A 14,529-nucleotide genomic window follows, 5' to 3' on the forward strand; every position below is an offset into this window, starting at 1 on the left:
GAGTAGGATGTGACCCTGTGGCAGCAGGAAGGAGTCTTACAGCCTCATGGCTCAAGGGGACAAGGTCCCAGCGTACATAGTGTTTATGTGGATTTGTCGGCCATGTGGATTTGCACCCAACCTAGTAAATAAACTCTAAAACCAATCCAGACTTCACTCTCTAGGGTTTCCCAAGGAAGCAGCTACCAAGAACAACTGAAAGTCCAAATGGAGCCACTGAGTCAGAAGGTAAAGTCCCTGCAACCTTGAAAGGGTTTATTGAAACACAATGCATACAATACTGAAGGTTTCACCATGACAATAGCTGCACAGTTTACTCTTAGATGCACCCTTCTTCACTGAGATGGGACACCTTTGGGAGTGATATGGCAAAGACACAAAGTCTGTTGTCTAGCAAGTTCCGAGACCCTGCTTATGTCCTATAAGCTAAAGGTGCCTCTGTGGCACATATGGTTGGTCCATTGTGACAATGCCCATGAAAGCAGGGATGACCAAGCCAATGGCACACACAGGAGACTGGACGGAGGTTGTTTTATCCCCTCCCTAGAGGAGACGAACTCACTCTCTAGTACATTTCAGGGCCCCACACAAGGCTGAAGCAGGGGGCTCCAACAGCAGAGCTCGATGGTGCCATGGAAGAGCACCCTGGGACCACAGGCTAACCGTAGGCAGACATGGGTCAGTGGATAGTCAGAGCATAAAGGGAAGAATGAAGTGTGGGAAAACACTAGGACAGGGCAGGGAACGACAGTCCCACTCAGCGTGGAGCCTGAGTCAGCCAGCCCAGGAGCGCTGACACCCAGCAAGCTAGCCTCAAGCCCTTCACTCGAAGCAGAAGTTCATGAAGACTGATCTGCCACAGGCTAAAGGCCTCACTGAAGGAGATCTGGGTCCTTCTGAAGAACGAGCAGGCATCCCTCTTCCTGTGCCTAGAGGAAGGGTGAGAAAGGAGGAGGAAAGAAAAGAAATGGAGGTGAGAAAACACCGGCTCAGAACGATGGGGAAAAATACAAGACAGCAGGACAACTCACCAGCTTCCTGATCCTGGGGACCACTTGGTTACCCGACCATACCACTGTCCAGTGAGGGGCCAAAGGGACTCAGATTACCAAAGATTTTCAAAGCAGTAAATAACAAGACATCAAGGCTCTGATCCCCTCACACAGGAGAACATTCCATGGCTTCTCTTTCCAAAAGTACAGGAAATATGTGCCAACTCGTGTCTCACCCTGACTCAAATAGAGTCAAGACCTTTGCAAATTCCTGAGGATACGAATCCCCTGAAGGTTAGGTGACTCAGGGAGGCTAGGCACTTTACACATCAACCCAGCCTCAGACTCTCTGTACAAAAAACAAGACACAGTAAAAACTGGGATTTATGATAACAGCTTCTTGTCAGGTTTGGGGCTAAGAGTTAATCAAGCCACAGAAGTCTCATTCTCACAGCTGCTTTAAAAGAAATGGCACGACCCATATCAGGAGCCTGCCTGTGAATCTATAGACCCCTAATAGACTCCCCAGGTGTCTGGATCTCAGCAGATTTGCAGGCTCCATAATTCTCATATCCCCAAGGAAGTTTATTAACCCAGGTTACCAGAGTCCAAGACGTCAGAAGGCACATTCTCCATCATATGGGTTTACCTCAACTAAATGTGTCTTTCTTCCCTCACATCCTCAGAGTCACACATCCTTTCAGAAGTATAGCATCCCCACAACCCCTGCTGCCTGATAATCAGGGAGAGCCAAGACAGTCTCTGTGGAATACTGGTCAACTATATGGCATGAAACCTGCCTCTTCCTCTGAAACCTGCAGGAAGGAACTCCCCTCTGCTACATGGGCCTGAACCCTCCTTGGAGCCTCCACCATGCTGCTGTCGACCTGCTTATCTTCGAAAGAATTTCTCAACCCAAATGGCAATCTACCGCCCAAGACCCCATTAAGCTCCAAACCTGGACCTTTCACTACTAAAGACTTGGCTTCCTTAGCCTCATGGAAAAGATAAATCACATTCTGCTCTTCATTGGTCACAGTATTTCTGCTGTAGTCCAACCACATATTTGCAAGTGAATACGTGATTTATGTGGCCAAATCTGTTATTTTTCTAGAATGAGCCATTCCTTCCCCAGGATAGACAGGCTGGGACGTGACCACAAACTAGGCTTCCTCTTCTCTAGGCTGAGAACATTCTGCCAGAGCATTCACAGTACTCAACTGGAGGCCTAGATCTTGCTAAAGAAGCATGGTTTCTTTATTATCAATGCCTTAAGGATGCTAAGGTACCTAGGAAGATCTGTGACCCTGAGAGAGCCTACTAACCTTCCCAAGTCACAGCGAAGATAAAGAGCAATGGTCTCACTGCCTGGGCTGGTCCTGGTAGCCAAATCCCAGAACCAATTGGAAATAGGGTCATATTGAAGCTTCCTGTCCAGGAGACATCTGGATGGTTTGAGATGCTCAAAAAAATAACTTCAAACTTTTTTGAGGGAAAGAATCATTGGAAAAGCTGGACTGGGAGGGTGGGAGCCCAGATTCTGTCATTTGGCAAAGTACAGGCATTCTGGGCCACTCAAAGACATTGCCTCAAGGCACCTGCTGAGTTACCACAGCTGGTTTTGCCCCTATGGTTCCCTGAAGGGACATCTAGAGCTTGAGAAGCTAAGATAGGGCCCTAAGGACTGGATGGTGGGGAGAGCAGAGCCCATGGGACAGGCCCTGAAGCTGGGAGACCAAGATCAAAGCATACTCACTTAGCTAGTGCCCTGATACAACACCGGGACATGTTGAGAAAGGAGCTGGCACTGGAGCGGGTGCCCAGGGTGGTCTCGATGCTTCGGAGGAGTTCGTTGGTCTTCAGGATGAGCAGCATCTGGCGCGGCACATGGTTGAGGAGCTTGTTGATCTCAGGCAGGTAGCTGGCCGCGTTATTGCGGATCTCTGAGTCCTAACAGCAGCAAGGAGACATGAGAACGGTTGGTATGGTGTGTGAAGATCAGTGTGCCAGGATTATTGGTAGCCTATGACCAAGAACACACCAACTGGGGGCTGCTAGCACAGCTTCCTTGGCACCGTGTGGAGCCCCCCACCCAAAGAAAAGAAAAGCATTGGGCCCTGTGAGCTAACCACCCAGATGGAGGTCTCAGCCTGGCTCCCAGGCAAGCCCTGGAAACAGCACTAGTGTACACTGGAAAGGGCCAAGGACTCTCCAAGGCTTCTTTAGTGGACACCAGTTTCAAGCCAGGCCTGGAAGCAGCACTATCCGTAACCAATCCCAGCACTGTAAGTCCGTAGACAGAACTCCCAGGCCCCATGCCAGCCTCACAGTACTTCATTCAGATCGGCTGTTCCCAGTACTCTACCACTGCCTGGGTCCTGACGGTGGGCACCTGCCCACCAGCCAGCCCCCACCTCCTTTATTAAAGCAGTTCCAGGTCTGTTTATCTGAAGAGTTACTTGCTAGTTGCCCCAGGCTACTGTAGGTATCTTGTCCATTTTCAGGCAGTGAGGGCTCTGAGCACCTACTCCCTTCCTCAGTGACTGGCTCATTGTACCTAACCCTTAAGACAACAGGTCTGAGCATCTTCTTCCCAAGGCCTGCCAAGGGCTTCGCTTCCTCCTGGGAGCTGAGTCCAGACCTCTTTCCACAGCACATAAAGCCCTGTGTGGTGTTCGTTCTCTTTGGCCCTCCACCCTCTAGACCACACCAAATGCTTTTGCCCTGGGCCTTGGTGTGCTCAGTATTCCAGGAGTTCATCCATCAGGCACTGCTTAGGCTGGTGTCCTCCTCGTCCTTCACACCTCAGCTCAAATGTCACCCACTACCCCAGCTCTCTGAGCCAGGCTCCCAAGGCCTTCCTCACATCACTTTACTTGTTTCCTCTAGGTACCTGTAACCTGCAATTATCCCTCTTGCCTGTTTGCTCAGTTGTTTACTGTCTGTCTCTCTCAACCAAAGTATAAATTACACAGAAGGCCTATCTGTCTGTTGGTCGCAGGATCCTTGAAACATGCTCAGGGGCCAACTAAAGCAAATGTTTATTGAATGAATAGACTCCAAGAACTGTGAGTAGGCAGGCACTATACATGCATTGACAGTAAAACAGAAAGCATAGCTCCTACCAGCCCTAGTTGCCCCCTCTTTCAATATCACTCTGTGGCTGCGGAGCCTGGAATAGCAGGTGCTCATCACTGCCTGTAGGCCTGCTAGAGAGATATGTCCATTCAAAGGAAAATAGAGACAATGAGTGGTGAGAGACAGACTCTTTAAGACATCATTTAAGACTCTGGATCCAGCCTTTGCTAGAAGTGCGACTTGCAGGAAAGGGCCCTGAGGCCTTTGAGTGATAGGAACACCCGAGGTCATGGTACCAGGAAGAGAAGGTGCTGGAAGCAGTGTCCAGGCTTCCCAAAGGCATCTCTTTCCTCATATCTACATACAGTGAGCAGAGGCCTCAGTGGGGCCTGAGTCTGCCCAGCACTGAGAAATAAGCAAATAAACTCCGTGGGCCTGGGCAGGCAAGTAGAAGTGGACAATGCTATGGGGAGCAGGAGCTCCCTAAAGTCTGTGTCCTGTCTGAAGAGTCAAAGTCCATGAACTAGGTGAGGCAAGTACAGAAAGGGGGTTTCACTTTGACACTGCCATTTGTGGATGGGGAGGAAGTGAAGGGTCTCCTCTCCCTTATCATGAAACCAGAGAGGACTCGGGCACCCTGTGCCCAGTAAGCAAAAGAAGTACAGGGGCTGCACAGGTATGATGGCCCCTGAGAGGTTCTGAAGGTAGCCTGGCATCTCACTAAACTTCTGGAGCCTGGGGTTTTAAGTCCACTAGCCTTATCCTACTCCAGCCTGATAAGGTCCCAGAGAACACAATAGGCTAGCCCTCCCCTGTCCTCCTCACCCCAGTGTCCTAGTTTCTATTCTCATGCTACTTCTCATCCTATGTGGCTCCAATTCAGTCCTCCATACAGAGACACAGACAATCATGAACCTGGACACTGGGTTGGCAGGGTTCCCCAGGCCCTGATCCTTGCATCTGGGAGAGGGTCACCTACCTCAGTGGCAGTGACTGGGGCTTGGCCAATGCCCCTTTTGACCGAGTCCCAGGATCGGGCTGTCAACATACAGGCAAACAGTGGGTAGAGCTCGGCAGCCCCCAGGCGCTGGCTGTACAGTTTCACCCTCTCCATGTCAGTCCAGATCAGAGACTGCCACAGATGGCAGTAGTCCAGGCGGAACTCCTCCGTGAGCACCTGCAGCCAGGGCAATGCAGGCAGCAACTGAGTCTCTCGGGGTCCAAGGCCTGAGCCCCCACTACACAGAGGAATAAAGGGGGCTATAGCTCCCCCAACACTTAGCCACTCCTAGGGGCCCAAGTTCAAAGCTAATAGAGCTTACATATCATGAATCTCAAATTCCTGGGACCAGAAATGTTGTAGATCTCAGTCTTTCTTTCTCAGATTTGCATATACATAATATCTTGGGGCTGGATCACACATCTAAGCATGAAATTCATTTGTTTCATACATGCTTTATACACATGGCCTAAAGGTAGTTTTATACAATGTGTTCAACAATTTTGGGCATGAGACAAAGTCATGTGGCATAGAATTTCCCACGACTGGGACTGAAGATTTCTGGATTAGGGATACTCCGACTGTACTAGCAAACCTTGGTCCTAACTGGCAGAGACTACTAACTGCCCTCCAAAGTCTGTATTTTCATCTTCTTTTTAGGTACAGGCTACTTCCTGGCCTCCCGCAAGCACGGAGGCAGAAATCCCACCTCCTGCAAAGCTCTCGCCCACATTCCTAGTCCTCTCCTCTGCTATCACCTCCTGCCAGGCCTAGGGAGCAGAGCCCTGTGGGCTCTAACCACCGTGCCCAGGACTTGCACGTAAGCCAGTGAACTTCTCTTGTGTCTGGGCCATCTGTCACTGGGGCTCCATGTAACAATGGCTGGCCTAATTTGGCCTGCACCCTGTTTTACCGAGCCTTTCAGAGGAGGCTGAAATTAGGGATGTGGTATCAAGGCCCGAGGAAGGAGCAGGGGTGAACGAGGGATGTCTTCAGGGCCATCTGCCTCGTGGAATCAAGTCAGGCCACGGTCCCAGGTTCATAGTGAATGTCCCACTTGGATGGTGCTGGTTGTGGCTCATTCATACTAAACCTCAATCCCAACTTCCAGAAGACAAAGTCTGGAGCCTTCAGCCCCCAAAGTCCCAACCCTGTTTTCCTAAGGCTAAATGTGCTGTCACCTGTCTCCTGAGGATCCAGCTCAAACACAGAAGTCGAAGGTGACCTTTGGTCCCCTGGGAAGACACAGCCACATTGGCACACTTCTACCTGCCCCTCACAATGGCCTCAGCCTCTACACTTTGTTGCAGGGACACTGAGGAAACTCTCAGGATAGTGTTACACACAAAAATGACAGCTCCTGGAGGAGGGTGACCCTCCCCAGCTACCTCAGCTACCTGCCTCCTGGCCTCAGGGCTTCTGGAGGACATCAGCAGGCTCCAATCCCATGAAGGAGCGAGTTTTCTCCCACCTGGTAAAGCCCGTGGTCTAAGAGGACAATCTCAGCCTTGCCCGTGTCGGGACGCTTCCGCACCAGCACGTTGCCTGGGTGGGGGTCGCAGTGCACGAAGCCGTTGACAAAGATCATCTCACTGTACATCTTGCTCAGGTGGCAGGAGATCTGAAAGAGACAGGATCCGGTGGGAGCTCTGCCCGGCCCACACTTGCTCCAGGGGATTCTCTCATCACCCAGTCTAGTCACTTTCAAGAGATGATAGGCGCTGTTGGGCCCCAGCAGTATGAGACGATGCAGTTCTCACATCAGAGAACTCAGCTCCAATCCAACCACATGTTAGAACCACCTGGAACTCAGACGTGCTGGGCCAGGCCTAGCCTCCAGGGTTCTCTGAGTTCCCAAGGTGATTTCCTTCAGTAAGGGAGGAGAATGGCTGCCCTGCCCACTCCACCCACTTCTCTCCTCCCTGCTTTCTTATCAGCCCCTCTTCACTCTTTCCCAAAGGTGAGAGTAGGTTGTGGGAACAATCCACCCACTCCTTTGAAGAACCAGGCTGGGTCAGAAACAGGTGACAGACACAGTGATCCTCCTCTGGAGCTGCCCTGCTACCAGGCCAATCCTAGACAGACCCAGAGTCCAGGCCCTGCTCTTCTCTCCCCATCCCCCAGAGCCCAGTGCTAATCTGATTTATGATGTCTGTGAAGAAGAAACGACGCTGGAGAGGCCATTTAAATCATTCTGTCACTTCTGTGTGCCCTGCCAAAGCAGCCTCCTTATCTCTACTCCCTTTTTTATTAAAGCTAAAAGCCTCATCCCTGCTCGGGAGCAGCTGCTCAACAGAAGCAGACCTGAGCCCCCAGACGATCTGTCGACGGATGTCCAGGGGACAAAGATGCTCAGCCGGCAAGTAGACGCCCCAGGACACCGGCTGTCCTTGGCATTCCTTCCAGCCTCAGTTGAACCTCACGGTAATTAAGAAATGAACAACAGCAAACAGGAAGAAGCTGGTGGTCGTGGGACAGGGGCCTCAAGATTAAGATTACACACACACACTCATTCTCTAGCCATCAGTTTTCTCTCCTTCAATGATCCCCGTGCCTTCCTACCTCAGGCTTTTTGGGGAAACTGTTCCCACTGCCACAGGCTCTCTTGCCATCCCCCCATCTCTAGATACAGGCCCCCTATCTTCTTACCCAGGGCTGGAAGAGTGCTCTCACCACACACTCCTAAAAGGTAGCAGGCTTTGCCTTTTACAGCACTTGAAATCACTCTTGTGATTATTTGACAAATGACCCTCTGGTTCACTATTGTAAACTCCTAGGACAGTAGCGACTGGCTCCATTTTATTAAATGGCTTTATTGAGGTGTAATTGATGTGCTACATACTGGCTCTATTATGCATGCACTTGCTTGAAACAGCACCAGACAGGTACAGTAAGAGTCTGCACCCAGCAAGTGCGCTCTCCCTGGTCTTTGAAGACGCTATTTCCCACCTCCGGAGTTTATCCTAAACCTATCAGTCTCCACTAATCCCCAAGCAGTTATAATCAGCACCAAGTTAAAAGATCAAGAATGACCTAATGGTCAAGTATGCTGGCATAGATCTATAATTACAGCACTTGGGAACCTGAGATAGGAGGGTTCAAGTCCAGGGCTAACCTGGGCTACAAAAGACTTGACTAAAAGAAGAATCCTGCACTTGAACAATAGCCGTCTTCCTTATAGTTATGACCCCCATGCCCTCACTTTCCAGACAAGAGACTGAGAGCAAGGAGGTTAAAGCTGCTCACGGCAGAGACCTGTTTGTTCAAAGCAGGTATGACCCCCAGCTGCCTAGGCTATGACCTTCTATACAGCTCACACCTACTTTTGGACCTCTCCCTTGAGATCTTGAACCAGCTGCTTATACTTCTGGCTTTGGTAACTAATGACTCTCAAGGGAGGCTGCAGAAGTGAGAGAGCATGTCACAGGGCTTGGGACCTAAAACCTCTTGTAGATGCCACTGTGGTAGCCCTCACAAGTCTCTGTGGAGATGAAGATGTGAAAGGCGCATCCTACCACACCAGTACTCCACTCCTGAGATTTGCCTCAGGTGAAACATACTTTGGGACCCTGTCATTCTCGTTAGGAACTTTTGACCCAGGTCAAATCTCAGACTCATGCTGAGACGGCAGGGGACCCAGGGCCTCAGTCACAGCAGGTCCTGGATAAGCCAGCCAGTTCTCCACCTCTGTGCCATCAAGAACCTGTATTATTATTATTATTATTATTATTATTATTATTATTATTATTATTATTATTATATTTTTAGGCTCCTTGGAGCTCAGAGCCACGCTTCAGAAAGCCGTATCTGACAAACCGATTCCATTTATTAAGTAATCATTCATTTCTATTTGTCAAGGATGCATATAAAGCCCAATCAGGGCTCCTGATGAGCCCCAGATAAGCAGCGCAGCCAGACTGAGCTGACAGAATTCTAGTCAGAATGTGGAGAAGTGACATTTCATTTAGTCTGGGCAAACCTGTCACAGGGAGATGTATGATCTCCCTTAAGCTTTCTGAAATATTGTTAATCGCTCTGGGCCCCTTATTTCTACAATGAAAGATGACCCCCAGGGGCGTGGGGACTCGGAGTGAGGACTGATCTTCCGTGGGCAGGCGGAGGTGCTGCAGCTACTACCACATACATGAGTGGCGCCCCCACAGACAGCACGCACACGTACACACGCCATTTTAACCCATACCAGGCAGCTGCCAGTTGCAGACTTTCCTCCTTGGGAGCTGCTCTGGATGCTCAGTTCAGCCAGATGTCACTAGGCCCGACAGGTGTAGAAGGCAGAGCAAGGAGCAGGAGCTGGCTGGTGCCCAGAGCTCAGCACTGAAGCCGTCTTGGTGCTGCCGCTTTGGGCACGGGTGGCCTGAGAGATAAGCCACCCTGGTCCTCCATCTCCATTAGCAGTTAGGTGTTCTGTCCGACCCCCTCATAGGGCAACCTCATGATACAAAGTCAAGTACCATTACCCAGGCGAAAGCCATTACTCAATGTTAGACACACAAATGTCACCGCTTTGGTTTTTCAACGCTGTACCTTGTATGATACGTGGAGGAAAAGGCGTACCTGTTAATACTAACTGTAACTGTCAGAGTTATAAACTCAGCTCGCAAACACACAGAGAATGAAGTGCCCAAGACTTTCAGCTCAACAGTTAGGAAGCAGGTAAAAGGGTAGACCTGCTTTGAAAACAACTGTGAGGAAGCTGAGTCTTACTCAGAGCATTTGAGTGGAGAGAATTCCTGGAAATGAAATGTGAAGTACTTCTTGTCTTAAGGAGTCTTAATGAGAAATTTAAAAAAAAAAAAAAAAATCTATCTTTAAAACAGCAGTTCTCAACCTGTGGGTCATGACCCCTTTGGGGGTCAAATGACCCTTTTACAGAGGTCATCTAAAACCATTAGAAAACGGGTATTTACATTACGCTTCCTAACAGTACCAAATTACAGCTCTGAAGTAGCAATGAAAATAAGCTTATGGCAGGGGAGTGGCGTTGGGGAGGTGGGAAGGGGCGGTTAGCACAACATGAAGAACTGTATTAAAGGGTCACAGCATGGAGAAGGTTGAGAACCACTGCTTTAGGACTATCTTTTCTCACGGAAAGTGACTATTTGCATCTCAACTGGAAAGAGCTTCAAGTTGATGCACGACTTCAGTCTGAGCTCATAATTCTTGATAACAAAGATGAGGAAAAGTCCATTTCCCTAGATATCAAAATCCTGGGGGCTGGGGAGGGGGGGAGTTGGAACTGCGCTGGTTCAACTGCACCTAGGAATGACTTTGAAAGGGCACACTACTCTCGTGGTCCTATTTTCTTAGATTTGAATTTTCTTTGCATCTTGCAAAACAGCCTCTCTGGGAATCAGTCTTTCCACAGGGCAGTTAGGCCTTCCCTATCTATCTACACAGGTACTCAGGGTCATGGAGACGTCCCAGGCCTTTGTTGGGCCAGTCACATGCCAGAAGTCAGTCTGATATTCCAGAGTCCCTCTCTTGCTGCTTCCATATTACTTTAGCTACTATGTCCTCAACAGAGAACGTCCCCAGTGCTGTTTTTGCCCTATCCACAGTGTTACGGTATAAACACGATAATTGGCAGCAGTATGTTTATTGTTTTGTTTTGTGTTTTTAGAAGAATGTTTTTTTAAGTAGCCCATGACTGACTAAGCCCTGCTCCAGATACCTACCCATTCTTTGCAGGGAACAGCTGAAGTGGGGAGGATACAAAGACAGGAAGAAACCTGAGCACTTGCTCAGCAGAGACATTAATCCCTCAGGTGGCCTGATGCCTGAGAGGAGGTGCTCACTGACCAGCCCGTTTGCCTCTCCACTCCAGGGAGGCTCTCCCACGAGCTGACTTCTGAGGAACCTTGGCATCCAGAAAGGTGTCTGTCTGAAGAACAGGATATTGGTAGAAAATCCTGGCCCACCTCTAAGCAAGACTCAGGACAGTGCTCTTTACTGAAAAGCCACCAAGAAGTCTGAATTGTTTCTTGTGAAAAGAACGTGCCACTCATACGTGATTTCGCTAATTACAAATGCCTTTATTCTCTAACAGTAGGGAAGAGGGATAAACCAGGACTCCATAAAAAGGCTGAGTAAAGAATTAATTGAGTAAATAATATTTAAATCAAGGAGTTATTTTGGGACTTTTCTCAAGGCCTGAATTGGCTGAAAGTGGTTTAATTGGTCTATAATTGTGTGAATTAATTCATTCCTACCCCCAAGGAAAAGTCTATGTATGTTCTTGGATGGGGGTGTCTCCAAAGCAAGGCCAACATCTCGGAGAGGAAGGCAAGGCTGCTGTTGTGGCATCTGTCCCCAGAGCCTGCTGCCGGGGATATATCACCACCACCCCCTCCCGTCTCCATGAACAAAACCCGAAATCTAGAAACTGCAGAGCACTCCAGCTGCCCACTGCTGCTGCAGTTCACGTGTTCATGGCACACAGTGATCTTGGATGAGCTGTAAGATAATGTCCCTGACCACCCTGTCGCTATGAAGTCCTCAGCCTCACTCAGGGACAGTGGGGACAGGAAGCAGAGGTGCCAGTGGGTCACAGGAAACTGATGGTGGATCTGATGGTGGCACTTGGAAACACACACACACACACACACACACACACACACACACACACACACTGATGCTTTCAGTACTTGGTCCTCAGCTTGTGGCATCAATTGGAAGGTGATGGAGATTATCTGAAGTGGAGCCTGGCTGATGAAAGTAGGTCATTTCAGGTGATACCTGCTCCTGATTCTGGCTGAGACTGCTGCTTTCTGATCTCTGGCCATATGAAGACCGCCATGTCATGGCCCCGTCCATAGACAGGGCCACTCCATAAGCATGGCTTTCCTGCCATGACAGACGAACCTTTTGAAACCATGAGCCAAAATATATTCATCCTCAAGTTACTTCTCTAACAACCATAAGTATTTTATCACAAAAAGAAAATCAATACAGCTTCTTTAATTAGACCTTTCCAGGCTTCACATGAGCATCAGACACAAGCATCTGTGAGGCAAGAGAGCTTTCCTATCTCTACCAGAGATGCTCTGCAAGCCACCCCAGTCCAGAGGAGGCAAAGTGAGTCCAAGGGGTCATCACCATCAGAACATGTGTGAGACAAAGAAACTGCTGTTGGCTTCTGGTGTCTCCTCTCTAGGGTGGCAACTCACCCCACACAGACCCCATACCCTTCCACCTTGCTTGGGTCAATGTAAAAAGCCAGGGAAAGAATTCATCCCTCCCTATTCCCCTGCCCTTTGATAAACACCGTCCTGGTGGCACCAAGGAAATCAGAGCGTTTCAGTGTCATGGTGTACTGAGCCTACAGACCAGGCTGAGCAGTGGGCCCAGTGTGCTGTGCTTCAGTTGTCAAAGGATCCTGTAGGTCACCCGTGGTCTACTGCACACAGGAAACCAAAATTCCTAAAGAATAGCAACCTCACAGCAGAACAAACTGACAGATGACAGAGCCAGAACTAGACTCCAAAGACAGTGACTTCAGAAAACGCCTTTGGCTCAAACGATAACTGTGCTTGGAGAAAACAAGTCCCTGGGTACTACCTGGGACTCCGCTAACATCCGAGAGCATCCAAAAGTGATGGGGGTTAGAGAGAAAAAAAAACTGTGTTTTCTCTAATGACTTTAGGAATCGAGTCTTCAGTGTCTTCAGATACCAGCCAAGAGGGCCGGGAGGTTAGAATGATACTGAGCAAAAGTGAAGAGGTCCTTTTCTGTCCACATGGGTAGTGACAGAAACAAAGGTGATCAGGGGAAAGGTAGAGAGAGACTTCAGCCTGGCTTTTCTGAAATGACAGCAGTGCCTGGCAACCAAGTACATCCAAATGAATGCGCTCACTGTGAAGGCCAAAGACTGGACCAGAAGGAAACAAAGGTTCTCAAAGATCCTTTGGAGGAAGAGATGTCTCCTTGAGTTAATACCCTCATGAATTATAAATGGCAGAACATGTTTTTACATGGCCCTGTTGCTTATAAAACTCACATGCTGGCATCTGTCCCACAGCAAAAAGGACTTGGACTCCTGTCTCAAGCACTTGGACCAAGGGCAGGAGAATAAATGGCAGATCTGAACAACCTTGGGTGCACAGCCTGTCCAACACCAGGCCTCTTGGAAGTCTCATGTTCGGTTCTGTTCACATTTCTATCTCGTACACAAAAGTAGTGCCTACACATAGTAGGTGCTCAAACACATGCTGAAAGGTGACCGAGATCCTTCACTGTTCCTGCAATGACAGGAATGGATTTTGGTACTGCAAGAAGAAAACACAGCAAGTACTTCTGGCTACATGGAGAACAAAGCCATGGGGTCCTCTCCCTTGCAAACCCCTCTAAAATGACTTCAGCAGGAAAGAGGAGGCAACACCCCCAGCACAATAAGAGCAGAAGGAGTAACCACAGCAGCAAACATGAGAAAGCAGGGCCATGATCTGGAGAAAGATAGCAACAGAGCAAAGGCTGAGGAGCCTTGAGCCAGCTAGAGGTGCTCTGCACTATGACATCAGCTCCAAGGAGGCTCAGTACCTGGCATCTCTAGAAACAGGTTCTAAGGATCCTAAAAGAAAAGATTAGGTAGAAGATATAGAAGTTTCAGCCAAGTCCTAAATCCATTCCCATTCTAACAGAAGTTTGCACCTTGGAGAGTGAAGGAGCAGATGCCACAGTTCTCCTCCTCTGCCTGCTGATCCTAGCAACCAGGGCTGAATCCAAGACTGTGTAACTATGGCCCTGTTTTCCACCTGGCTCTCTCCCTAAGGAAGTACCTTGCTGGTGTCTCTCCTCAAGGCCCCTGAATCTAGTCAGCCCTCAAAACCAGGTAACATCTGCCCACCAGGTCTCCTGCATCTGTCCCTGCTGCCCTGTACTGACGAACTCGGCCACCTTACTCTTGGCTAATTTCATGCCAATTAAGCCAGGCCTCAGCCCAGGAAGGGTCTTCAACACACACTCACTGAAATTCAATTAACCTTCGATAAAGGTCTTACAATCAATATTCCTTCTGTGGCTAGAAGCAGCCCCGTCTGCCTGCAGAAGACTCCCACATGACTTTTGCTTTCAATGAGATCAATGACAATTGCTGTCACCAGCACATAAAGTTGCTAGCAAATATCATCCCTGGATATACATGTTGCCAAGGCTCAGGGACATAAACAGAGGGGACTTGGCAGGCTCATGCCTTCCAGAAGGTGAGCACAGGTGGGGAGGTTCACCTGTGCTGCAGGTACAAATGCAGGTGAGCGCTGACCGCCTAAGGGTTTTATACTGGGTGAGACATTCTGTAGACTCACTGGAGACTCTGCACCCCTTTCTACCCCAGTCTCATGTGTACCCTGGGATACTTCCCAAGGATCTGCATAGATACACCCGCTCCTCTGATGGTTCTGAAATAGATGGCACTTGAGCCAGTCGGTGCTCACTAAGCCACTG

At 49.2% G+C, this 14,529-nt stretch overlaps 1 protein-coding gene across 10 annotated transcripts in view; it reads right to left on the bottom strand.

Annotated features, from left to right (window-relative positions):
* Positions 1 to 229: 229 nt before the first annotated feature.
* Adck1 (aarF domain containing kinase 1) overlaps positions 230 to 14,529 on the bottom strand; it is an 86,320-nt gene continuing 72,020 nt past the window's right edge. For all 10 annotated transcript variants that reach the window (XM_055593035.1, XM_055593036.1, XM_055593039.1 and 7 more), the window contains 4 exons: positions 6,542 to 6,691; positions 5,050 to 5,247; positions 2,749 to 2,942; positions 230 to 929 (listed from right to left, as the gene is read on the bottom strand). In XM_055593035.1, coding sequence (XP_055449010.1) covers positions 758 to 929; positions 2,749 to 2,942; positions 5,050 to 5,247; positions 6,542 to 6,691 — 714 coding nt within the window. In that variant the 3' untranslated portion in view covers positions 230 to 757. The remainder of the gene's footprint in view (positions 930 to 2,748; positions 2,943 to 5,049; positions 5,248 to 6,541; positions 6,692 to 14,529) is intronic.

The sequence above is a fragment of the Psammomys obesus genome, unplaced genomic scaffold, assembly GCF_907164565.1.
Source record: "Psammomys obesus unplaced genomic scaffold, mPsaObe1.curated_primary_1811, whole genome shotgun sequence".
Lineage (NCBI taxonomy): Eukaryota > Metazoa > Chordata > Mammalia > Rodentia > Muridae > Psammomys > Psammomys obesus.